We start from the raw sequence: 22,962 nt of genomic DNA, 5'->3' as shown, positions 1-22,962 counted from the left end.
AAGGCATGGGGAGAGGATCATGTCCTCTCAGAGAATTACATATAGGTGTGGGACTTGGGGACTTGACTGGACTTAGGGAAGGGCAGTGGGGGCTCAGTTATCCAATCCTAGGCCTGGGACAGGCCCATTACAGTAGGCAGGGCCCAGATTTTGGGTGGGGTCACAGGCACACTAAGACAGGACTTGAGCCATGTGAGTAGGGGCAGGGCTTACCTCCCTCTCACTGAAGCGCAGGGTGTGCCCCGACAGTGCCGTGACATACTCCTGGTCTAGCAGATCCTGGCTCTGCAGCTGCTGGCAGCCAACCACGTGGTAGCGAAACACGAGCTGGCGATGTGCCCGAATCCGGGCCAGCTCATCCTGGAGTGGAATCATGAGGGTACTTGGGGGCCCTGATTGCTGCCTCTGTCCACACAGTGCCCACCAGTGGAGGCTCATCCCTCCTCAGCCTCATTTTATGGACTGCGTACCTGTGACAGGTTGGTCATTAGATCTGCGTGAGGCACAAAGATTGTGAAAGGTCCATTGCCCCTGAGCTCCTTGTACTCCTGAAGGAGGGAGCAGCAGCTTCAGTGGAAGCAGAGCAACCTGGGACCAAGTTGGAGCTTCCAAATCTTCTGGGAAAGACTTGGACTCTGAGAGACCAGACCAGCCAACCCTCTAACCAGATGGAAACATTGAGGCCCAGAGAGGGGTGGGACTTGTAGGTCACAGAGGCCCAAAACGCAGACTCACCAGGAGGTGGTGGCTGAAGAATGAGGCATGCTTATCCCGGAGGAGCTCCTGGGTGGGGGGGTGAGTATCTACTCAGATTTTGAGCCCCATTCAGGGCCTGGTGCTTGTCCCAGCACTTATAGCTCAAGGTCTGGCCAAGGCAGAGATGGGGACAGGAAAGCTGGGGGATCTGAGCTGAGGTCAGGATTAATTTCATGAGTCACAGCTGGGGTCAAGCTCAGGTAGTGTCAGGGACTATGCTCAGGGTCATAATCAGGGTTGGGATCAAAATTAAGTCTGGGGTCTTAGCTAAGACCATGGGTCAGGCCCAGGGAATATAGCCAAGACTAGATCAGGCCTCAAGCCTGGGCATCCTTACCAGACCTACTCGGGCACGGCAGGTGAAGCCATCACCCACAGTATGGGCTGTGTCACAGGTACATGTCCTCTGGCCATCCCCTGTGCTTTTGCACACAGCATAAGGGCTGCAGCCTCCATTATTCTGAGGCAGGGACAGAAGAGAGAGGAATTAGTGGTTTCCAAGACTCCTCTATTCCACCTTGCCCTGTGAAAGAGAACAGGAAGGTCCAGCTCAATCCCTAAAGCCCTATTTTCTACTGATTAGCCAGACTTGAGCTTGCAGGGAGCATAGCCCACCCTTCAGAGGCCCTTAGGACCCCACTGGGAGTGAGCAGAGCTGCTTCCTGCCTTAGTCACCATTCATTGTGAATAGAGCAGGACTGGGGGCCTGACCTGAGAGCAGGGATCCAGGAGCTTGCAGGTCCGGATGCCATCCCCACTGTAACCCTCTCGGCAGTTGCAGGATACCTGTCCGAAATCCTGATCAGTGGGGCTTCTGAAAGCCGAGATGGCCAGTACTCTGGATTAAAGGGTCACCCCCCCTCCAAGGGCCTGCTCTGAAGGGCAGCCCCACTATGGAAATGGTACAGGAAATGGTACAGCCCTGGTGTCCAGCCCTGCCATGCTGACCTGCTGAGGGCCTGTGGGGATGCAGTCAGCCTGAATGTGGCAGCCCCCATTGTGGAAGAGACAGCTGTTAACTTCTGAGGGAAGAGACACAGGATGGTGTGGTCCTTAGTGGTCCCTCCTTTCATTTGTCCATCTGTATCTTTAGGTGCTAATCTTCTCCTCTTTCAGCACCCCAGCCCTAAGAACTGTGCCCCTCAACCCTTCCTAGGTTGACTCAGATTCACTGAAGCCAGACCCCCCAGCCTCATAGGCACCCAGGCTAGAGCCTTGCCTCACCCTGGCACAGCTCCCCGTCGCCTGTGTAGCCATCCTGGCAGGTGCATGTTCGCTGTCCAGGTGCCACCTTGGTGCAGTTAGCATGAGGGGAGCAGCCCCCATGACCATAGGCACAGGGGTCCACCTCTAGGGGTAGATGGTCCCAGAGAGTTGTGAAGACCAGGCATGGGGAAGGGGTAGGGGCAGGACAGGAGAGGAGGGCATGAGAAACAGGAAAAGGTCAGTGGGAAAGGTAAGCCCTAAGATTGAACAGCAATGGAAGCTAGACCCAGACAGAGTGGGGGGGCTTTGTGGGGACAGCCATCCCCAAATTTCACAGAGGGACCCTGGAGTCCATGTGGCCGGACCTGAACAGTTGGTGCCATTGCCTGAGTATCCTGCAGCACAGATGCAGGTGGGGGCTCCAGCGGAGTCCTGCATGCAGCTGGGAGAGATGGCGGCAGCTCAGCTGTGCCAGCCCAGCTCTTGCCCTGACTCCAAGTTTTCCCACCCCCTGCCCACCTGCCCCAAGTTGGGCCCACTCACTTGGCATTGGGGTCACACTTCTTGGGGCACTGAGGGCCGATGATTTCTGGAGGGTAGGAGGATGGCTCTAGTTATTCAGATCCAGGAACTGCATCCCCAATAATCACTTTCCCCAACCCCCTGGACCTACTCACTCTGGTCACAGTGGAGGCCCTGCCAGCCCACATTACAGACACAGCTTCCATCACCCTGCAGCCCCTCTTTGCACAGCCCGTGGGCACAGTCACACACTGTGAGTGGGACAAGGGGGAGACAAGGGAGGACAGGAGTTATTCAGTGCCTCTAGAGCCTGCCCTCCTCTGCTAGGAGGCCCACCCCCACCCCCTCCCCAGACCTCACCTCCAGTGCAGTTGGGCCCGTAGCGGCCCAGCTCACACATCTCACAGGCTATTCCATGGAAGCCCTCATGGCAGCGGCACTCCCCATTGCCCAGGAGCCTGTCCTGGCACTGCCCTTGGCCTGAGCACACTCCCCCTAGACCCCCTGGGCATGGCTCACACAGTGTGCCAAAGAAGCCAGGGCAGCAATCGGGTACCTTTAGGGTGCAAAAGGGAGGGAGAGGCCACACACAGGCCAAGACAGATGTCAGGGGAAGGGAAAGAGGGCATCTTGGGGCCACAGGGCAATAGAACAAAGCAAACTGGAACCCAAGGCCCAGGGATGGGCAGAAAGTTAGAGACAAAAGGGGTATGAAGAAAGTCTTCTTCAATCCTCTCCCAGCAAGGGGAACTGAGGCTCAAGCAAGACCTATAAGGAAGGTCATAGCCAGTCCCAGTAGCTAACCCTGGGCCTTAGGTGACAGAGCTGCTCCTAACTTGAACCTTTCTCCCTCTCCCCATCCTTACTCCCTAGTGAGTGGACACAGGGATAAACACTAGCACTCCCACTCTAGACCTCTCCCTGCTCCCATTCCTTTGGACCCTTGTTTCACTGGTCTCATCCTAGTCCCAGCCTGGCCTCTGCTTTTGAAATACAATCTGGGCTCCTACCCTGGGCCCCCACCCACTCCCATCTCCTCTTCTCTGGCCAGACTTGGCACTCAGGGCAAACCTGGATCTTCTTGGCACATGTGTAAGAACAGCCCCGAGAGAAGGAGAATCCAGATTGGTAGAGACAGCTCTTTCTGGGTGTGTCCTGGAAATGAGGATAGGCAGTGGCTTGGGCAGGGGCAAGGCAGTGAATGAGGAGACAAATGGATAGACTACAGGTGTCAGACAGATAAGCAGAATAGCAGAAGGGTCAGGGAGGAACCAAGACAGACCTGATGAGGGGAGGGCTGGCAGGATCCAGGCCTCAGGTCGCAAGCCTGAGCAAACCTCCTCCGCGAAGACCCTGGCCAGACCTTCAGGGAAGTTGTCTGCCCAGGTCCCCATGCCTGGACCAAGCAGGGTTGGGGGGAACCACTTTGGGAGCAATGAGGGCAGGCAGAGCAGTGTAGGAGCTCTGCTAAGTAAGCCCAGCCTCACCTGCAGCTGGAAGCCCTGAGTGCAGCGGAATTTCCGGGAGCAGTTTACGCATTTCTCCTGGAAGGAAGGAAGACAGGACATCAGGAGATTCAGAATTATGGGCACCCAACCCACCATCCTTCTGCCAGGGCAGGCTGATCAAGTGCACCTTCCCACCAGCTAGGCCAGCCAGCAGCCCCTGGCTCTTAACTCTGCAGCTGCCCTCCTGTGTCCCCAGCCTCTCACCCTCAGGGCCTCAGCGTGGCTGTACAGGCAGCGGCTTGAGCCCACGGTCAGGACCCCTGATAGGCCAAATAGTGAGCGGCCCGGGGCTTTCAGCATAGGACCTTCCAGCGGCACATGGTTCACCTCAGGCTGGGGAGTGGGACAGGAGGATGAATCTACCGGCCCCACTACCACTCTGCCCTCAGGGGCTGGGAAGACTCAGGGCTGAGGGTGTGTCCAGGGATGGGAGGGTTCTCCCTGGAGCAATGGTTAGAAGCTCCCAGGTAGGGAGACCTCAAAGAACAGGGTCCCTCAAGAGCACGGTCCCTGGGATAGGGTCTTCTTGCTCTGTGTCCCTCCCAAACCTGGCCGCTGTGGTTGTAGAAGACAAGCCAGTGGGCAGGGCCCAGAAGAGAGTTGCGGTGTCCCCCTCTCCGCAGGGCTTCCATAGAGAGTGCCTCCCCCAGGATCACGTGGTGTCGCACTGCATCTGCATCCTGGGAAGGAATGAGTGCTCAGGAGTTTCTACAACTAGCAAACACCCTGGACAGCATGTTATACCCACTATGTCCCTTTGCCATGGGATGGGAGACTCACCTTCTGTGCCTTCACCCTCCCTCCCACCCCATCCCCATGGCCTCACCAGGCTGCTGCTATTGCCCTGGGCCTCCAGGGAGCGGTTTGTGGGCACGAAGATGGTATAAGCAGTGGCGGCTTCAATCTGGGACACCAACTTATGGTGCTAGGGATGGGACAAGGTCAGGGATAGGCATTTAGTTTAGTTTTTTTTTTCTTTTGAGACAGAGCCTCAAGCTGTCCCCCTGGGTAGAGTGCTGTGGCATCACAACTCACAGCAACCTCCAACTCCTGGGCTCAAGTCAGTCTCCTGCCTCCGCCTCCCAAGTAGCTGAGACCACAGGCACCCGCCACAATGCCTGGCTATTTTGTTTTTTGGTTGCAGCCATCATTGTTGTTTGGCGGGCCCGGGCTGGATTCGAACCCGCCACCTTAGGTGTATGTGGCTGGCACCTTAGCCACTTGAGCCACAGGCACCGAGCTGGCATTTCGTTTTGTTTTTTTTGAGACAGAGTCTCACTAGGTCACCCTCCGTAGAGTGCTTGGCATCACGGCTCATAGCAACCTCAAACTCTTGGGCTCAAGCAATTCTCTAGCCTCAGCCTCCCAAGTAGCTGGGACTATAGGCACCTACCACAATACGTGGCTATTTTTTGTTGCAGTTGTCATTGTTGTTTAGCTAGGCCAGCCAGGTTTGAACCCGCCAGCCTTGGTGGGTATGTCTGGCGCCGTAAACACTGTGCTATGGACGCTAAGCCTAGGACAGGCATTTTGTTCCTCAGCCCAACATAGAGAGCTACCCAGACCCCTCCAGATCTGGGGGATGGTGCCCCCCCCAAGCAGACACACGCTGCCTTGCCAGCCTCCCTTACCTGCAGCAGCTCCCGGAAGAGGCTGAAGGCAGGCACCAAGTCCAGCTGCTGTAGCAACCCACCCTGCACGTCCCCTCGGGAAGGTAGCAAGACCTGATGCAGAGTGGGGGCTGGTCAAGACATCATTGTCTCTTGGCCTGCCTGGAGCTTCCCTGTACACACCCTGCTCTGGGCATACCTGGCTGAGGATGTGTAGGACACCATTGGTGGCAAGGAGGTCAGCCACATCCACACTGGCATTCTGTACCCAGACCCTCTGGAAGGTAGTGGCCAAGCTCAGTCATAGGTGGAAACAGATAGACTCTTTGGGTACAGCCCCAACAGAGAGGCTGCCAGGCACACAGGTACTCACAGGTGGTCCCCAGCCTGGCCCAGGGCCTGGGTCCCACACAGAAGCCCCCTCCCATGGCCAGCCTGGCCATGGCAGCCCCACCTGACCTACTGACATACTCATACTCGGGATCTATTAGGTGGGTACACAGACCCTCCCCAGGGCCCATGATGAACGAGATGGACATGCATGTCTAGATCTAGCCCCTGGCAGGTGGTCACTGATGGCCCAAAGGTACACTGCCCATCAGCAATCTGTCCCAAGCATATCTTCTAAGCTCGGCTCTGGGCAGGGTCAGGTGACCCGTCTCATTACATGTAGGTCCTGGTATGGGAAGCCGGCAGCATCTGAGCTCCCTCCCATGCCCTGCCTGGTCCCCTCATCTGCCCAGAGCTCACCACATACCCTACTGATGTTGTGAATCTCCCAGCGTGTGGTGGGGCTCAGGGTGACCACATTCTGCCCACTTAGCTGGGCCAGCTCTTCCTCACAGAGGGCACCCTGGAGAAAATGGGCCCTGAAAGGGCACAGTTTTGGGGGTGTCATGGAATAGGTTAGAATAACTTACATAGACCACTGGATCTGGACCCTATCCCCAAGGTGGGCACATGCAGGCTAGAGGCCCTCTAGTGAGGGGCTGGGTACCCCCCCACCCCATGGCCCAGCCTAGGCTACCCCACCTGACCAGGTGTGGCAGCATCCTTGGTTGCAGCCAGAAGGCTTGGTCCTCGGGGCTCAGCCTACGGATTGCAGCCTCATTTGGAACCAGGGCTGTGACTCGGCTATCAGGAGGAAGCGTGATGCCAGCATTCTATGTGCACACAGTGAACAGGGGGCAATAGGAGTGATGAAGGCAGTCTTGAGATCACCTCCAAGCCTCCAGGCCTGGCCCCCACCTCCAGCTCTTAAAAATGTTACATGGCACCCCTGCCTCCAGGCAGGCTTCCTAGATTTGAGCCCCAATCCCAGCATTCTGCCCTGTCCTACCTTGAACCACTGGTAGAAGCCAGAGAAGTAAGCATTTGCCTCCAGCTCCTTAAGGGGAGAGAAAGAGCTGAGGACACATGTTTAAAGACAAATTCAAGCCCCTCCCCACCAATGACCCCAAGTACCCCATTTCCCACAGGAGGTGAATGAGAGGACTCCTCCTCCAGAACAAGGAGACAAGAACCAAAACTAAACACCACTTACCCGGGAGATGTCTCCATAGCAGCTGAAACCATCACCCCCAAAACCAGGGGGGCATGTGCAGACCCGCTGACCTCCTCCCACTGCCCGGCAGGTTGCCTGGGGTGGGCAGAGAGACAGGCCCTCCATTCAGTCCCCAGGTGGTGAGCTGCCTGCCCTCATCTCTCTGCCTGTCCAGCCACCCAGTCCTAGCCCTTGCTCTCTAGCCACCTTGTCTGTGTTCATAGGACTTCTGAGGTATGCCTGCCTAGCCCTGTGCTTCAGGATCACTGGGCATTTGACATGAGCAATGTCCCCTATCATGATAAATGGTGGGGGAGGCCCAGAGCTATGGGGGATGGAGAAAAGCAAGGCCAGGGGACCGAGAGGAGCTCAGAGCAGCCAGAGGAGCATGCACTGGTTAGGGGAGTGGAACAGAGAGGGGAGGCTGAGCTGACACTTGCAGGGCCTTAATTAGAAGATAGGAAGGCTTTATCCTGTGAACAAGTGAGGGATAAGGTTAGATTTGGAGTTTAGAAAGATTTCCAATCTGACAAAGACCTAGAGGGGAAGGGGAGGGCGGGGAAGGAGAGAGAAGCAGGAGCTGTACCTCAGCCCCACCCCAGAGAGCTACCCCAGAGAGCCACCCCAGGGCTCTGAGACCTCACATGCCCTCACCAGGCCATGGCAGCCACCATTGCCTGCCCGGCAGGGGTCGATGGGGCTGCACTCGTAGCCATCCCCGGCAAAGCCCAGCTTGCAGGTGCACCGGCTCTGCAGAGGTCAGGAACAGAGGGCCTCCTCTTACCACAAGTCAGTGTCTAACCCTTCCCTCCTCCCCTCCTTGGCTGTCACTGGGTACTACTCCCCAGGGAGGCCTGCCCAACTCCAGAGGAGCTTCTCCCAGCTGCCGTTCTTAGAGATCTGTGGTCCACAAGGGGAGACTGAGGTCCTGAGAGGAAACTGACTCTCAGGATGGTCCAAGGAAGTGACAGCATCAGCAGGGAAGCTACTACGGAGACTTAGTGCCCCCCTGTACCTAGAGCCCTGCCAGGACTGTTGAGGCCAGCAGCTTGTGCTAAGAAGGCAGGTGTCTGCCAAGCCCAGTCCCAAGGATGGCAGCTGTGATCCCACCTCCATCTCTGACATCCTGCTCAGATCACTCCCACTAAACACCAGTGTTCTTGGGCTTGTCCACACTGCAGGTAAGTGACCATGAGACCTCCCACCCACCCCCAGATCTCAGTTGCCTTTGTTTCCAAGTTGGAAGAGGGCATCTCACCCTGTTCATCTAATAACTCAGTTCTGAATTTTAAGACCCAGATGAGGTTTGGAGCTCAGTCTCTCACACCATCTGAGTTCTTAACCACTAAAGCCCCATGGGCTGATGCTCAGAGGCAGTGAGGGACCTTGGAGGACAGGAAGCCTCATGGATCCCTGCACCGACCTAGGCCATGAAGAGGTTGACCCTGAACCAGCCAGGCCTGGCCTCTCAATTGTCAGATTAGCTATCTTTAAATGCCTGTCAGAACCTGGATCTGCTAGGTCTGCATATCTGAGACTACAAACTTCCAGAGCTGGATATCTATGAGTCTAAAGATTAGGGAATGTCACTTCCATGGGTAGGGGTCTTTTCCTGTTTTTCTCAGTATCATATTCCCTGAGTCTAGAATAGTGCCTAGCAGGTGCCTGATGACATGTGGGAAACGAGTGAGTAGATGAGTGAACTGATCCCAGATGGTTCAACTCAGCGGGGACAACTGAATTATCATTTACATCTGAGTTTGAGGCACTGAGCATCTGACTCCAAGAGTGGAGCAGGGAGACAGTCCCCCAGAACAGACCCCCCCCACTCTGCTGTCCCTGGGCCTACTGCACCTCACCTGCCCAGGGCCCACATAGCTGCAGAGAGCATCGTCATGGCAGCCACCTCGCCTGTCCAGCTCACACTCATCAATGGCCACACAGATGCGGCCATCTCCACTCCAGCCTTTGTGGCATGTGCAGTGGTAGGTGCCCAGGGCCCCAGGGACACATTCAGCCTGTAAGAGCCATAGATAAATAACTGAGAAGCAGAGGGCCAGGGAGGCCTACCTCTTTACCCCTGGGTCAGAACTGCAGGGAAGGAGTAAGGGACTGACGTTCTCTGAGCAGCCTCCACGGTTTGGGTGGGAACAGGGGTTGCTGGGTGTGCAGGAGAAGCCGTCACCCTCAAAGCCATCAAGACAGAGACATCTGGGGAGTAGGAAGAAGAAACCTCCCGTGAGCCTCTGGAAGAGGCTAGAGGAAAGATTATAGATGGGGCAGAGAGGAAGCATGAGTCCTTACCTGGTGACACTCCCTTGGCTAACACATCTGGCATGCTGGTGGCAGTGCTGGGCCAGCCCTGTGGGCCCACAGCCTCCCATTGTCTCATTGCAGAAGCGGCCAGTGAAGCCAGGGGCACATGTGCCATGCTGGCACACACCCCCACTACCTGGACGATTGTCACAGAGACCATGGACGCAGCCGCAGTCTGTGGGGAGGAGATGGAGCAGGGAAACTGAGACAGGAGGCAGGGCTGGCTGGGAGCCAGGATGGGTTGGCTAGGGGGAGGCTGGGAATAAGGCAGCCAGTATAGATATGACTTCAGGGTCACAAAATCAGAGATTATCTGAGACTCAAAGAACAGACAGGTAAAATGTGAGGGGCATTCTGAGCTTTCTATCATCCCATTCTAGTGGCCTGGGCTCCCTCCAAACACCACCATCAGGCAGTTCATCAGTGTGTTTATTGTTTTGGTTTTTTTTTTTTTAGACAGAGTCTCAAGCTGTAGCCCTAGGTAGAGTGCTGTGGTGTCATACCTCACAGCAACCTAACTTCTAACTCTTGGGCTCAAGCGATCCTCTTGCCTCAGTTTTTCTATTTTTAGTAGAGATGGGGTCTTGTTTTTCGCTCAGGCTGGTCTCTAACTTGTGAGCTCAAGCAATCCACTCACCTCAGCCTCTTAGAGGGTTAGGATTACAGGTGTGAGGCATTGTGCCCGGCCCATCAATGTGTTTGACCTAAATCCTGCATGTTTTAGATTAAACCAGTTTTCTTCCTAGCATGGGTAAGGGAGATAACATGTATTTCTGTTCCCAAATCTTCTTCCACTCCCTCTGGACTTCATATCTCCTCCTGGGACCCTACTTCCCTTCTTAGAAGCCCTCAGGCTCCTCTCTAAGCAGACCTCCTTTCTCCCTAGGAGGCAGCCTAGACCAGGACACCCACCTTCCTGGCAGTGTTCTCCATGCTTGTTTGGGTTAGAGCAGATGTGGCAGGCAATACCCTTGTAGTCTGGGAAGCAGAGGCAGGCTCCGTTGCCCTGGATCCCATCACTGCACTGGAGAGTGGGCAAGAAGCAGTATCAATCATGGGAAAGGGACTCTCCACATCCCCTTTCCCCACATCCCTTCCCCCTCCATTGACTGGCTCTGAGCTCCTGCTCCCCATGAGAGCTCATTCTGGAAAGGACCTATGAAATCAATGATGCTGTCAAAGACAGAGCCCCTACAATGTACTCGGCCCTGGAGGCTTCATAGGTGACTTCTGCTTAACCTAGAGAAACGTAACTCATGTGTTCTTTAATAGCCAGGTGCTAAAGTAACCTTATTATAAAGTAGCAAAAACAAAACATAAAAGAAACTATTTTTTTTTTTTGGTATGAAAGGTCTTTATGGGGGGGGAGGCTGCAGAGCAGCACCAAGGAGGAGAGAAAAAGAGAAGAGAAGAGAGGAGAGAGAAGAGGGAGAGAGATGAGGAGAGAGTGGAGAAGAGAAGAGAGAGAGGGAGAGTAGAGAATAGTGAGGAGGAAGAGGGGAAAAAGAGCAAGAAAACTATTGACAAATAGCCTTTTTGAAAATAAATGCAGGCCGGGCACAGTGGCTCATGCCTATGAGCCTGGCACTTTGGGAGGCTGAGGCAGGCAGATTGCTTGAGCTCAAGAGGTTGAGATCAGCCTGAGTAAGATCCTGTCTCTACTAAAAAATTGAAAAACTGAGGCAAGAGGATTGCTGGAGCCCAAGAGTTTAAGGTTGCTATGCACTATGATGACACCAAAGCATTCTACCCAGGGTGACAGAGATTTAGTCTAAAAAGAAAAAGGAAAGAGAGAAAGGAGAGAAAGAAAGAAGGAAAGAAAAGGAAAGAAAGAAAGAAAAAGAGTCTAATTATTTTTAATTAAAATATGAGAAATAAATTTATCTAATTTCTATAGCCTAGCTATGAGGACTCCAAGGCCAGAGAGAGGGAGGCTTGGCCCAGACACACAGCCAGTCACTGGCACATTCTGGAAGGAGTCCCTGTCTTCTCCACACCTCCCCCCGTGGGGGGATGGGACTCACATTTCCTTTACCATAGCAGGGGTTGGAGAAACCCCCAGGACACTGTGTGCAGTCGGGCCCAAAAAATCCTTTGCAGCAGCCAAGTTTCTGTAAGAGGCAGAACACATCTGAGAGTCTGTCTGGGCCATGCATCCCCAGCCCAGGCTGCTTTTGCTCCCTAGTGCCATCTCTAGACCAAGGGAGAAGGTAAAGTCCCTTTGTGATACCCTTCCCACCCTTTGGGTGAAGTGCCTATTTCTGAAGTTGGCAGCCCACTCAGTCCCAGCTTGAGGTCCCCAGATGAGCAACAGGTGCCCAGGCTCACCATGATGGTCTGATTGCAGTAGCTGGCACAGCCCTTCTTCAGCACATTGAGCCCAGTAGGGTCATGGGTGTAGACACACTCCTTGGGGAAGATGTCCTAGGGTGGGCCACACAAGGCCAGTCAGCAAGTGGGGATCCTGGGCCAGGACCTTTGCCAGGCAGCCCTGGTTAGAGGACCTCAGCCCCCTGGGCCCAGTTCTCCCAGCATTAATGGGGTTCCAGGTCTAGCTAAGTAAGTCCCCTCTCCACCCCTGTGACCCAGGGCAGACACCTCACAAGTTAGCCAGGAGTCAGGGGCCCTGAGGGCTGGGTCATGGGGTGCTCACCAGCCTCACGCTGTTGAGAGGGCATGTGCTGGTGTTCAGAGCTTGGCAGTCTACACAGGAGCCCTTGGCACAGAAAGAGGGTAGGTAAGGAGAGGGGTTAGTGATCACTTCTTTATTTAGCAAACCTGAGAAAGTGACATGAGCTGAGACTTGAGGGCCTGGAAGGGCCAGGCTGGCATTCTGGACAGAGGGAAAAGCTGGCATCTGGGAAAGAGCAGGGAGGTGGGGGTAGGGGGCACATGAAGGAGGTGGTGAGAGTTATCTCAAAGGAAGAGTCCATAGGGCTGGGTGCAGGGGAGTCCAGGTGGGCCCTTGGGAGTCTATGGCTGGGTGCCTCTGACTGGGGAATGGTCACTGGTGCTGGCAGCTCTCAGAGAGCTTGGCCTGGGCATAGGGTGAGCCTCACCGACACGATCTTGTGCTGCTCCTCGTTGCAGTGCTTAGGCAGGATAGGCAGGATGGTTGGGGGCAGAAGGATGCCCTCCAGCATGTGGATCACGCCATTGGCAGCCAGTACATCTACTCTCCGCAGTGGGACCTCATTGGGTCCCAGCAGGATGCGCCCCTGCATCAGAGACCCTCCGTGCCACCCCCAGCCCAGCAGGTCCCACCCAGCCCTCACTGCCCCCCTCTACCCCTACAGAACTGACAGGGAAGGAGGGGCAAACTTGAGGTTAGGCCCGAGGGGCTCTGAGTGATGCGGTGCCCCCCTCTTCTCCCTGTAAACTAGTAAGCAGTGCTGTCCCAGGTCCAGTCCCCTACACACTCAATTTCTACCACATGGAGTACCGTTGCCATAAGCTCACCCCCCTCCTCCTTGGAGTCCTTGCCCTGACCGCCATTGGGCCTAAGAGAGGAATTTGATCTATACCTTCTTTCCATATGAGCCCACCAGGATGAAGCACAGTTTCCTACCTACCACAGGGCTCAAACCCCTCCATATTCGTTCCAGATGTTTACAGATCTCACCTCCTCAGAAATGTTCACAGCCAGGACCTGATTTGCCATGGTGAGGACTCGACCCTTGGAGATAAGCTTCTCAATGGTCAGCTAGGGTAAGGAAGAGGGTGGCTTCAGGTTGGAGCTATGCACAGGCTCCACACCTTGGAGCCATGCCTAGTCCTGCCTAGGTGACTCACAGCTATCCCCTTGGTCCCCAGGCTCTCCTTCATGCTACAATAGTCCAGATAGGAGGGGGAGGAGAAGAGGAGGATGCAAGGTTTCTGGGAAGACCAGAACCTGAAGACACCCATCCCCCAGGAGCCCAGTAGCAGGTGCCAGCAGCCATTCCAGAAGGAGACAGCTCACCTGGCCATGACTATAGATGTGATACCTCACCAGCTCTTGCAGTTTGGAGAGACCCTGGCAGGGGAGAGAGGATTTGGTTCCTGGAGCTCCTGTGAGGAAGGGTGGAGGTCCTGTTGTCCCCATACCCACAACTTACAGCTGTGAAGAGGTAGATCAGGCGGCCATCGCGCAAGCTATCCACAGCCTCGTTGCTTGGAGCAAAGACTGTGAAGGGCCCAGGTCCATCCAGGATGGAAGGCAGCCCACAGTTCTGTAGTAGTGAGAAGCAGGCTCAGGGAGGCTCTGTGGTGAGTTTCTACCTCTGAGTCCCACCTGGGCCTTGCCACCTTTGGCTCACAGGGAACTCCCACTGAGCAAGTGGGAGTCATGGACAGTGGGTCAATACTTCCGCAGAGCCTCAGGCTTGAGGATGGGGGCATGGACAAAAGCCATGCTACTCCAGAACTCCAGCTCACTGTGGGGCAGATTCTGGGAAAGTGAGGAGTCCTAGCCCAGAAGGCCAGATGGGCAAGAACTGCCCACCCCAGCTCACCTCCAGGATGGTTTCAAACCGGCTGAAGTCTTCCACAGAGGCGAGGATCTGGCCAATAGTTTTCTGTAGGAAAGGGTAAGTGTGAGGGTCCCAGGGAAAGGAGTGAGCTGGTTTGGCTCCAGAGGGAAGGAGCTGTGCTCAGTGCCTGAGCAGAACTGCTACTGCCTCCTCCCTCCCTGACCTCTGCAGGTTCCAAGGTCACCCAGCAGCACAGGGGAGAGGAGGGGATGGTGCCAGCTCACCGTGGGATCTCCAAGGGTCCCGGAGGGAGGCTGCCACCGCAGAGCAGTGACCACGTGGAATACTCCATTGGCAGCTATGTAGTTGGCCCTTTGGATGTTGAATGTCTTCTGGGGCTGATCCTTGTACTTGTAGCTATATATTCGCTGTGACACAGAGGTCTGGCCAGATCCTATATACAGCCTCCCTCCCACCTGCAAACGTTTACCCAGGCTATGTCCCTCAGCTGATTCCCTGGTCCCTAGGCTGAGGTCCCTCCCTTACCATGAGGCCACCAAAGGTGACAAGGATCTCCTGCCCGGCCAGTGTCCACCATCTTTCTGTTCGCTTGGGCCCTGTGTCATCCAGGATGTGCTGCCCTGCGATGATGTGCTGTCTACAGAGTTGGTGGGCAAGGGACACCTGCAGATGCAGGGGATAGGGGTGCCAAGTTAGTCCAGCGTGGCCAGTCCTCTTCATACCACCCCTGCCCAAGCAATGGAGGGGATGAGAGGCCTCCCAGGTCTTTATTTCCCAGAGTGTGAACAGAGGACACTCTCAAGATCCTAAAGTTTGAGGCAGCACCCAGGGGGGGAGGCAAGGGTCAGTGGTCAGATCTGAGATAGGGAGGGGCTCACTCACGTTCATGGTTCTGGAGGAGGGGATGTAAATGGATGGCACCAGTACAGTGAATGGGCCTGATGTGGTAAGGATCTCCTGGCAGCCCTGACCTAGGGGACCAGAGAAGGAGCCTCAGAATGAATCTAGGGGGACCATGGGGAATCCAACTGTGCCTGGGAAGACCCTCAGGCATCAATCCTAGGTTTGGGGGAGTTGGGGTGGCAGCATTCTGTCTAGGTTTAGAGTAGATGGGGGCATCAGGGTCCATTCGGGCCCACCCCCATTGTGCAGTCCCCACTACCCACTCTTTGCTTCCACAGTTCTTGGGCAGAGGGACGGGAATCTGCAGAATCCACCCCCCACCCCTGCTAGTTCTCTTGGAGCATGGGGCAGGTCACACACCAAACATGGCCACGGCAATTCTCAGCCACGGGAACACCAGGCCTATCTGGTTTGCCTTCTGCACCTCATGTAGCAGGTGTCCGTAACAGGCACGCCCATCACCAACTTCTCCCTCCTTGCATACACAGCTGGGGAACCAGGGAGAGCCTTCAGGGTAGGGCCCCAGCCAGTCTGCCTCCTGGCCCTCACATACCCTCCCACAAGCCCTCTAGCTGAGGCACACACATGGGCACATTTATCCAGCCTCCATCCTGCTCTGCCCCTTCCCCACCCCCAGGCCCCTGTGCCCACCTGGTCTTCCCATTGGGGGTCACCTGGCAGGTGGCTGACTTGTCACAGGAGTGGGGGGAGCAGATGGCAAAGCAGCCCATGGAAGCATTGTGGTTGATGCTGACCAGGCCTGGCCGACAGGTGCAGAAGGCCTACCGCAAGTGGAACAAAGGGGGGCACCATGTCCATTCCTGAGGACCACTGGCTTTTGCTGGACCCACAGACCCCCCTGCTCAGGGCCCATAGCTGCCCTTCCAGAGGGGGCCATCATCCTCTCCCGATCTTATGAGGCAGCTGAGGATCCCAGAGGTGCCATGATTTGCTCAAGGTCCCATGCCCAGTGTGAGTGCGTGCAGCTTGGGGCCCTGGCTCACCTTGCCTGGATTCCGGTACACACATAAGGTGGAGTTGCTAGGACAGCCTCCAAAGTTGACAGTGCACGGGTCTTGGGGCAGACATACCATCCCATCGCCATGGTAGTTCTCAGGACAGTGACACTGAGCTTGCCCCTTGGGGCTCACGGAGCACTGTGCCAGTGGGGAGCAGGGGGATGGCTGGCAGGGGTCAGGAGCTGCCAGGGCAGAGGGAGAGCCTGAGTGAATCAAGCAGCCAGGAGCTCTATCTCTTTCACATCTTCCATTAGGATGGCTAGAAGTTGGAATGAATGGGTTGACCTAGGCCTTGAGGACAGGCCCTCTCCCCACTTGGGGATAGTTCTCCTTCCCTATAAAAGGCTACATTGTATTTGCTAGGCTAAAAGGGTACCCTCCCAGCCCCTGCCCTCCCTGAACTGGGATACCTGGTCTCCAGGCCACAGGCTTACCTAGGCATTCGCTGCCCTGCTGGGTGTGACCAGGCAGGCACCTACAGGTAGGGGCCTCTGCAGAGCACTGGGAGTTCTGGGGACAATGCAGGGCCTGGCAGATGGGCAGCTCTGAGCAGAGAGGAGACAGCACTGTAATGGCCCAAAGCCCAAGTTGGGAGGAACATAGAAGCAAACATATTCTGTCTCATTTACTGTGTGACTCTGAGCAGGGCCCTGCCCTCTTTGGACATTGGAGGTCATATGGTGACACCCCTCCCCTGACCAGGCTGTAGACAGAGGTCCTGCTAAGGTTCAGTCCCCCTCTCTCAGCCAGGTAGTCTCTCTTGCTCTGGCCACAGCAGACCTGCTGAGCCAAGCTGTCCCATGGCTCTGCTCACCTTGGTCACAGCGGGGTCCAGTGTATCCAGCAAAGCACAGACAGCTTCCATCCCCAAGAGGGCCATGGCTGCAAACACCATGTACACAGCTACACACTGGGAGGGACACACAGGGACAGATGGGACCCTAGCCTCACCCAGGAACTCAGCTCCAGAAGGAACAACCTTGAGAGTACAAAGCTGTGACACACGCAGGACCACAAGTGTTGGGAGAACCCAGAGAAAGCACTTGACCCAGGCTGAGGTTCAGGGAGGACTTCCTGGAAGAGGCCTCTAAGAAGAAATAGCGTGTGCAAGGGCCTGGAGGTGTAATGAGGTAAAACACGTGCTCCTGAAGGGGCCATGCAAGCTGAGGCGGAAGGCGCAGGTGAGAGCTGGGTGTAGACCTGCCTGCCTGCCTTGTAAGCACTCACCTGACTGGCAGTCAGGGCCAAAGCGATTGGGGTCCCGGCACTCTTGGCACGCTGAGCCGCCGAAGTTCTCCTGGTGGTGGATGCACCAGCTCAGCGCAGCCCTTCCCAGCTCCCCACCTCAGCCGTGCCCGGCCCTTACCTGGCACACACAGGTCCCGTTCCTGGCCATACCATCCAGGCACGTCCCACGGCCGTTGCATGGGGTCTCAGTCCCCCCAGGGCATTCTGTGGATGCCCCAGAACTCAGCTCTGTCCCTAGAACCCTCCACTTACCTCTGACCCCAGCAACTCTAGCCAACCCCAGACTCAGCTCCTTCCCAGGGCAGCCAGAGCTGAGGACCCAAGACTTGGAGGCTCTCTGTTAAATACTCATTAAAAGAACAAGTTGAAGGGGACCACAGACAACAGCTGCAGAGGGGGAGCCTGAGGTATGGCTGGGAGGTGAGGAGCAAGGCAGGCAGCCTCCCCATACCATAGCACTGAGAGCCCCAGTAGCCAGGGCAGCAGGCCTTCTGTTCCACATCCTTCCAGCACTCCCGGCTGCAACCGCTCATGGACACCATAGAGTCCCCCAGCTGCACTTCATAACTAGGGGCAGAAGGAGGGCAGGGTGGTGGGAGGGGCTCCCACACACAGCTCCAACCCACAGCTTTCCTACATGGCCTTCCCACCTACCTTCTCGCTCTGCCTGGCCCATAGCTGAGCACAAGGCCTGGCACTTAGCAGATAGATGCCTGATAAGCCCCACCTGCCCCCAACCCTTACGTCCTCCTCCCTCCCAGTTTCTGCCTCCCAGGATGTCCACAAGTGAGTGAACAAGTGCCTGCCCTCATTCTGCAGGCCTGTCAGGCTCTCTTGGGCCCCTATTGCCTGCAAGGATGGGGCTCAGCTCCTCACCGGCAGTCCTGGGATATCTTCTCTGGGAACTCTGGACGCCAGCCTAGAGGGCACGCCCGCTTCTTGACTGCCGCGCATGAGGTGCAGGGTATGTGGGTGAAATATCTGGTCTTTGTGTCACACCGTTTGGACCGTACCTGGGTCACAGACAGTGGTGAAGTGAGAAGCCTGGACTCTATGCCCTCTCCTGCCTCTGTCCTGAGTGCGGCAATGCCCAGTACCACTCCAGACCTCAGTTTCCCATCTGGTCAGTGGGAACAATGTGAATGGGGAAGGTACTGAGAAAGCCGCCTGTCATAAGTTGTGAAGGCCATAGCAAGCTCTGACATTCACAGCCCAGGAGGCTCTGATTCACACTTTCTGACAGAAGAGATCCCAGCCTTGTTGTTCCATTTCAGTCCCTTTCAGGGTAGGAGACTAAAGCCTGGCAGGAGGGTAAGGAATGGAAGGGATGCCCTTGTCCATCCAGAGTTGTCCAGTGACAGGTGTGAACCAGGGATCAAAACCCTGATTCCCATCCTAGTGCTCATTTTTGCCTTTCATTTAAAAATAAAGAAACAGGCCATGTGCAATGGCTCATGCCTGTAACCCTAGAACTCTGGGAGGCAGAGGTGGATTGCTTGAGCTCAGGAATTCAAGACCAGCCTGAGCAAGAGTGAGACCCTGTCTCTAAAAATAGATGGGGGTTGTGGTGGGCTCCTGTGGCCCCAGCTACTCTGCAGGCTGAAGCAAGAGAATCACTGAAGACCAAGAATTTGAGGTTGCTGTGAGCTGTGATGTCATGGCACTCTATCCAGGGTTACAGAGTGAGACTTTGTCTTAAATAAATAAAAATAAACAACAAATGACGGAACTGACCCATTTGGAAGAACACAGCAATTTCTTCTTCAATTGATAGGCATGGATGTGTTGCACTTGAGTTTTTTCCCATGTGGCTACTGAATGACCTTCCCTAATGGAGCCCAAGGGCCTTCTCCACTGCCTGGGGGTTAGAGACTAAGACACCCCATCCCTGCAAGGCTAGTCTCATGTGAGCAGTGGCAGACAGGGGTGCTGGTCTGCACGTGTTTGTGCTGGGCAGTCACAGGTCACTGAGCCCTAATTCTTCCATCTATGGGCAGGGACCGAGGGGCCCAGGTGATGATGGGCAATGGAGGCAGCTACGGGGGCTGAGAGCACCCTAGCTGGAGGGCCAGACAGCTTCCTTGGGGAGGTGACAATTGACTTGGGACCTGAAGGATACATGTGAGTTGGCCAGGGAAGTACTCCTGGCCAAGGGCACAGCATAAGCAAAGGCTAGGAGTGGGAAGGAGCAAATGATCCTGGGTGACAAGGTAGAGAGTGGCCTGGTAGCCAGAGTGCTAGGCCCTTATAAGCCTGGAGGAGATAGAGTCCAGTACAGCCCTGTGTCTGTGCTGTGAATGGGCCCCTGGCTGCTGTATGAACAGAAAGGAGGTGGCCTGGGCCTAGGCAGGGATGAGTTCCAGAGGACTTGGGGAGGTGAGATGAATGGGGGAAGGGTTTAGCACCTAGGTGGGGGATGAAAGGTGTGAGGGGGTCCGGCCTGTCACCATGATGTGGGCATGAGGGGGTGCAAAAAAAGCCGACATCCCACAGTCCCACTAACTGCCCGCCATAGCTCCTGGAGTCCCCCACTGGGACTACCTTTTATAAAGTCCCAAGAAGCACTCTATCTGGAAGGTCGGAATCTAAACTCATGGCTCTAGTAAGAGGAAAGGACAGAGGAAAGGTGCAATTTGGAGGTGTTTATGGGGCTTTGGGAGTATGTCTGGAGAAGCTAAGATGTTCTCATCTTGAAAAATGCTGAGCATGTTGTGGTCCAAAGGGAGTGAGCCTGGAACATCCTTTTCCTAGAACAAACTACAGATGTGTGGCTGCTCAAAGCAAGAGAAAAGGAGAAATAGTGCCCCTGACACTTTCTTCTGGTGAACACAAGGGCCCCGAGGCCTCAGTGCTGCTGTGATTTGGCCTTTTCCGCTCATGCCTCTGTGGTCTGGAAATAGGGAAGTTACTTAGGGCGTCCTCAATGTTGAGCTGTGTGGCTGAGATGTTGTGGTCTCATTCCCCACCTTCCTGAAGCTCATCTTTGCTGAGCCAGGAAGCAACTAGGAAATTGGGTAACTTGAGGGCTGAGCAGCTGCTGGCTCAGGGCAAGGCTTGGCGGGCACCGGGCTTCCTCGAGACCACCTGGCCAACTGGACAAAGCTGCCAGCATGACCACCACTCTGGTTGCATGACCACAGCTCTTGGAGGAATGTTGGTCAGCCCTGGGTGAGGGCTCAGGGCTAGTGAGAGAGTGCTGTGCTCACTCTGGGGTACAGAAAGGTGATTAGGGCCTGGGAGGAAGCTAGAGCTTTGGGTCCTGGTATGGACCCTCATTCAAAGGACCTCAGTGTTTGTCAGTGTGTGTGAAATGATGATGGATTGACCACATCTTGTGACCCTGCCTCTGCCCAGTGAGCTGGAAGGAGTGTTAGTGGCCTGAGCTCATATCTCCATTGGTCCTGCAGGGTGGAGTGAGGTTGGGTCACAGCCTGAATGCTGAATCAGATTACCTTCTTCCTGGGGCACCCCAGGACATGCCAGAGCCAAAGCAGGGACTCCCCTGCCTGCTTCAGGACTGATTTGACAATGTCTGGTTCCCACAGAGTTGCTGAGGGGAAGCTGAGGACACACAGAGTGTTAAGACTATGATAAGAAGGTACATGAAGTTCCCCCAAACTGGAACCAGGCTTGTTGGGACTTTCTGAGGCTGAGAACTCAGAATCCAAACCCTCAGAGATAAAGGGTCCCCCAAACTGTTGCCTCATACCCTGGATCAGAGAAGGGAAGACACAGGCCTGGGTTCTGGACAATGCCCCTTCTCCCGTCAAACCCTGCTGGATACCAAGGAAGGCCCCAAAGTGTGTGCCTAGCAGAACATGCACCCAGCACCAGGCTGTTGAGGGGCCCAGTGCTGAGACCTCTCTTGTACCAGGCCTAACTGCCCAAATCTGGATATATGGCCCAGGGAAGTCCCTTCCCCTCAGAGCTTCTAATCCTAATACAATTGTCCCTCGGCATCCATGGGGTATTGGTTCCAGGACCTCCCTCAGACACCAAAATCCACAGATACTCAAATCCCTGAAGTAACCTACACACAGCCTCCTATATACTTTAAATCATCCTAGAGTCCTTATAATACCTAATACAATGCAAATACTATGTAAATAGAAAAAAGCCTGGATATGTTCAGTAGAAATGCAAAATTTTTCAAATATTTTCAATTCAGAATTGGTTGAATCCATGGATGCAGAATGCACAGATCCTGAGGGAGGGCTGACTACAATTACAGCAGGTCTCAGGCTACACAGGGTGCTAGGAGGGATGAAGATGGTGTGAGGTGGGTCAGTGTTGCTGTAGCCCCATCCACAAAGATCCCCAGACCCTCTTCTCTGGCCCAGGGTGGCTGAGCCCCACCCCTAGAATGTGCAGACTTAGGGTAGGCAGATCCACAGGTCTCTGACAAGAAAAAAACTCTATCCTGAGGTCCCTCATCAACCCTATCCTCATTGCCCAGAACACAAGGAGGTGGCAAAGGATTCCAAAATTCCCTTGTGTTGTGCACATGAGGAAACTGAGTCAAGGATAGGGTAGAATCCCATCTATAGTGCTCAGCAGGGGCCTTCCCCCATCATTGTCACATTCTCAGACTCACATTTGCCCATCTCCAGCTCTAACCTGGTCCTGAAGCTGGCAATACCTTTCTAAATGACCTCAAGGAGTACGAAAGAAAAAGCTCAATGGTGCCAAGGGGTCTGGGTCCCTGTGCTGGGCTGCTTAGGTGGGATCCTGGGCAAGCCTTTCCCTCTCTGGACCTCAGTTTGGCCATTAATACCACAGGAGGCAGATAAACATGGCCTCACAGGACGGGGTCCCTCACCTAGAGGCAGGTCCCAGTCAGGGGACTCTATCCCCAGGGTGGGAGACCCTTCCAGAAGCTCCAGTTGAAACAATGTCCCTTCTATAAGGCCTGGGTTGACCTGCAGCCTGGAGTGGCTGGCACAGAGGCACGGCAGAGGGGCAATCGCAGCTCGTGCCAGGACCCTGTCTGATCACCAGCATGCTGGATGGGGAATCACAGGCAGTGTCGTAGCATGGCTTCAGAGTGGGAATGGCCCATCTGTCACCCTAGGGCTTTGGATTCTCATGAGGGGAAGAGCAGGATGTGTTGCCCAAGGGAGGCTGTAAGGATTCAAGGGGACAGGCCCGGGATTGTGGCTGATTGGCAGCAGCTCTGGGGCTGGAGGGTGTTACTGTTGGCTGCTGCTTCCCTAGCAGTACTGCTGGTGAGTAACTCTCATCCTGCCTCCAGGCCCTCCTGGGTGGGACACAGCACACACACGTGTGTGCATACATATTCCATGTGAGCCTCAGTTTGTCAGCCCTGCAGGGGGGCAGTGATCATATCTCTAGCCCTCAGGCAAGGGCCACGTAGAGACTTGGGGCTCAGTTTGCATAGGGTGGGGAGGAGTAGAGGCCTGCCTCTGTACCCTAATTGTGGGCTGGGAAGCCCTGGGACAGATGGCTGGCCAGGCTCCATTAGAGGGGGGCAGACGGACACACACCCCTGTACCCTAGTGCCAAATATAGGCCTCACCTGGGGAGGTGGTCCAAACAGCCTGGCCACCTGGGCCTGGTCAGAGAAGGTCAGATAGGCACCAGTTGCCATGCATATCCCCAGACCCATGCCCCCTCCATGTTCAGTCCCTCCCAGCTTCCACCTCTGGTCAGCAGGGCCTGGATGCCATGTGCCCCTGCAACTCACACTCACCTTCTGCCCCTTGACGAAGCTGAAGCCTTCCAGGCAGAAGGCCAGGAGGCAGAGCAGGAGGAGGCCCCGAGGCCCCACCATAGCTGGTGGTGGCTGGCAGGCACACTGTCCAGGACAGTCGGGCAGCCAGTGGTATGGGGAATGAGCTC

General features: G+C 55.4%; 1 protein-coding gene across 2 annotated transcripts in view; it reads right to left on the bottom strand.

Annotated features, from left to right (window-relative positions):
- Positions 1–22,962, bottom strand: part of STAB1 (stabilin 1) — a 28,368-nt gene extending 5,406 nt beyond the window's left edge. Inside the window, exons 1-48 of one of the 2 annotated variants that reach the window (XM_023512977.1) lie at positions 22,814–22,962; positions 17,980–18,116; positions 17,555–17,670; positions 17,222–17,307; positions 17,083–17,152; positions 16,670–16,765; positions 16,290–16,400; positions 15,841–16,037; positions 15,488–15,618; positions 15,197–15,324; positions 14,816–14,904; positions 14,459–14,596; positions 14,197–14,355; positions 13,955–14,017; positions 13,559–13,672; positions 13,423–13,476; positions 13,084–13,164; positions 12,521–12,679; positions 12,115–12,177; positions 11,790–11,885; positions 11,486–11,572; positions 10,374–10,485; positions 9,450–9,636; positions 9,263–9,356; positions 9,005–9,163; positions 7,800–7,895; positions 7,146–7,241; positions 6,942–6,989; positions 6,635–6,765; positions 6,360–6,471; positions 5,802–5,879; positions 5,624–5,716; positions 4,819–4,917; positions 4,541–4,672; positions 4,197–4,325; positions 3,972–4,028; positions 3,556–3,639; positions 2,845–3,040; positions 2,640–2,735; positions 2,506–2,551; positions 2,328–2,404; positions 1,981–2,106; positions 1,705–1,778; positions 1,468–1,542; positions 1,094–1,216; positions 736–783; positions 471–548; positions 214–360 (exon numbers count right to left, since the gene is read on the bottom strand). In XM_023512977.1, coding sequence (XP_023368745.1) covers positions 214–360; positions 471–548; positions 736–783; positions 1,094–1,216; positions 1,468–1,542; positions 1,705–1,778; positions 1,981–2,106; positions 2,328–2,404; positions 2,506–2,551; positions 2,640–2,735; positions 2,845–3,040; positions 3,556–3,639; positions 3,972–4,028; positions 4,197–4,325; positions 4,541–4,672; positions 4,819–4,917; positions 5,624–5,716; positions 5,802–5,879; positions 6,360–6,471; positions 6,635–6,765; positions 6,942–6,989; positions 7,146–7,241; positions 7,800–7,895; positions 9,005–9,163; positions 9,263–9,356; positions 9,450–9,636; positions 10,374–10,485; positions 11,486–11,572; positions 11,790–11,885; positions 12,115–12,177; positions 12,521–12,679; positions 13,084–13,164; positions 13,423–13,476; positions 13,559–13,672; positions 13,955–14,017; positions 14,197–14,355; positions 14,459–14,596; positions 14,816–14,904; positions 15,197–15,324; positions 15,488–15,618; positions 15,841–16,037; positions 16,290–16,400; positions 16,670–16,765; positions 17,083–17,152; positions 17,222–17,307; positions 17,555–17,670; positions 17,980–18,116; positions 22,814–22,894 — 5,049 coding nt within the window. In that variant the 5' untranslated portion in view covers positions 22,895–22,962. The remainder of the gene's footprint in view (positions 1–213; positions 361–470; positions 549–735; positions 784–1,093; positions 1,217–1,467; positions 1,543–1,704; positions 1,779–1,980; positions 2,107–2,327; positions 2,405–2,505; positions 2,552–2,639; positions 2,736–2,844; positions 3,041–3,555; positions 3,640–3,971; positions 4,029–4,196; positions 4,326–4,540; positions 4,673–4,818; positions 4,918–5,623; positions 5,717–5,801; positions 5,880–6,359; positions 6,472–6,634; positions 6,766–6,941; positions 6,990–7,145; positions 7,242–7,799; positions 7,896–9,004; positions 9,164–9,262; positions 9,357–9,449; positions 9,637–10,373; positions 10,486–11,485; positions 11,573–11,789; positions 11,886–12,114; positions 12,178–12,520; positions 12,680–13,083; positions 13,165–13,422; positions 13,477–13,558; positions 13,673–13,954; positions 14,018–14,196; positions 14,356–14,458; positions 14,597–14,815; positions 14,905–15,196; positions 15,325–15,487; positions 15,619–15,840; positions 16,038–16,289; positions 16,401–16,669; positions 16,766–17,082; positions 17,153–17,221; positions 17,308–17,554; positions 17,671–17,979; positions 18,117–22,813) is intronic. The other variant, XM_012804952.2, reaches the window with a different exon arrangement.

This window comes from Otolemur garnettii, unplaced genomic scaffold (assembly GCF_000181295.1).
Source record: "Otolemur garnettii isolate 467f Iridium unplaced genomic scaffold, OtoGar3 scaffold00032, whole genome shotgun sequence".
In the NCBI taxonomy this organism is placed as follows: Eukaryota; Metazoa; Chordata; class Mammalia; order Primates; family Galagidae; genus Otolemur; species Otolemur garnettii.
This window is presented reverse-complemented; position numbering and strand designations above follow the sequence as displayed.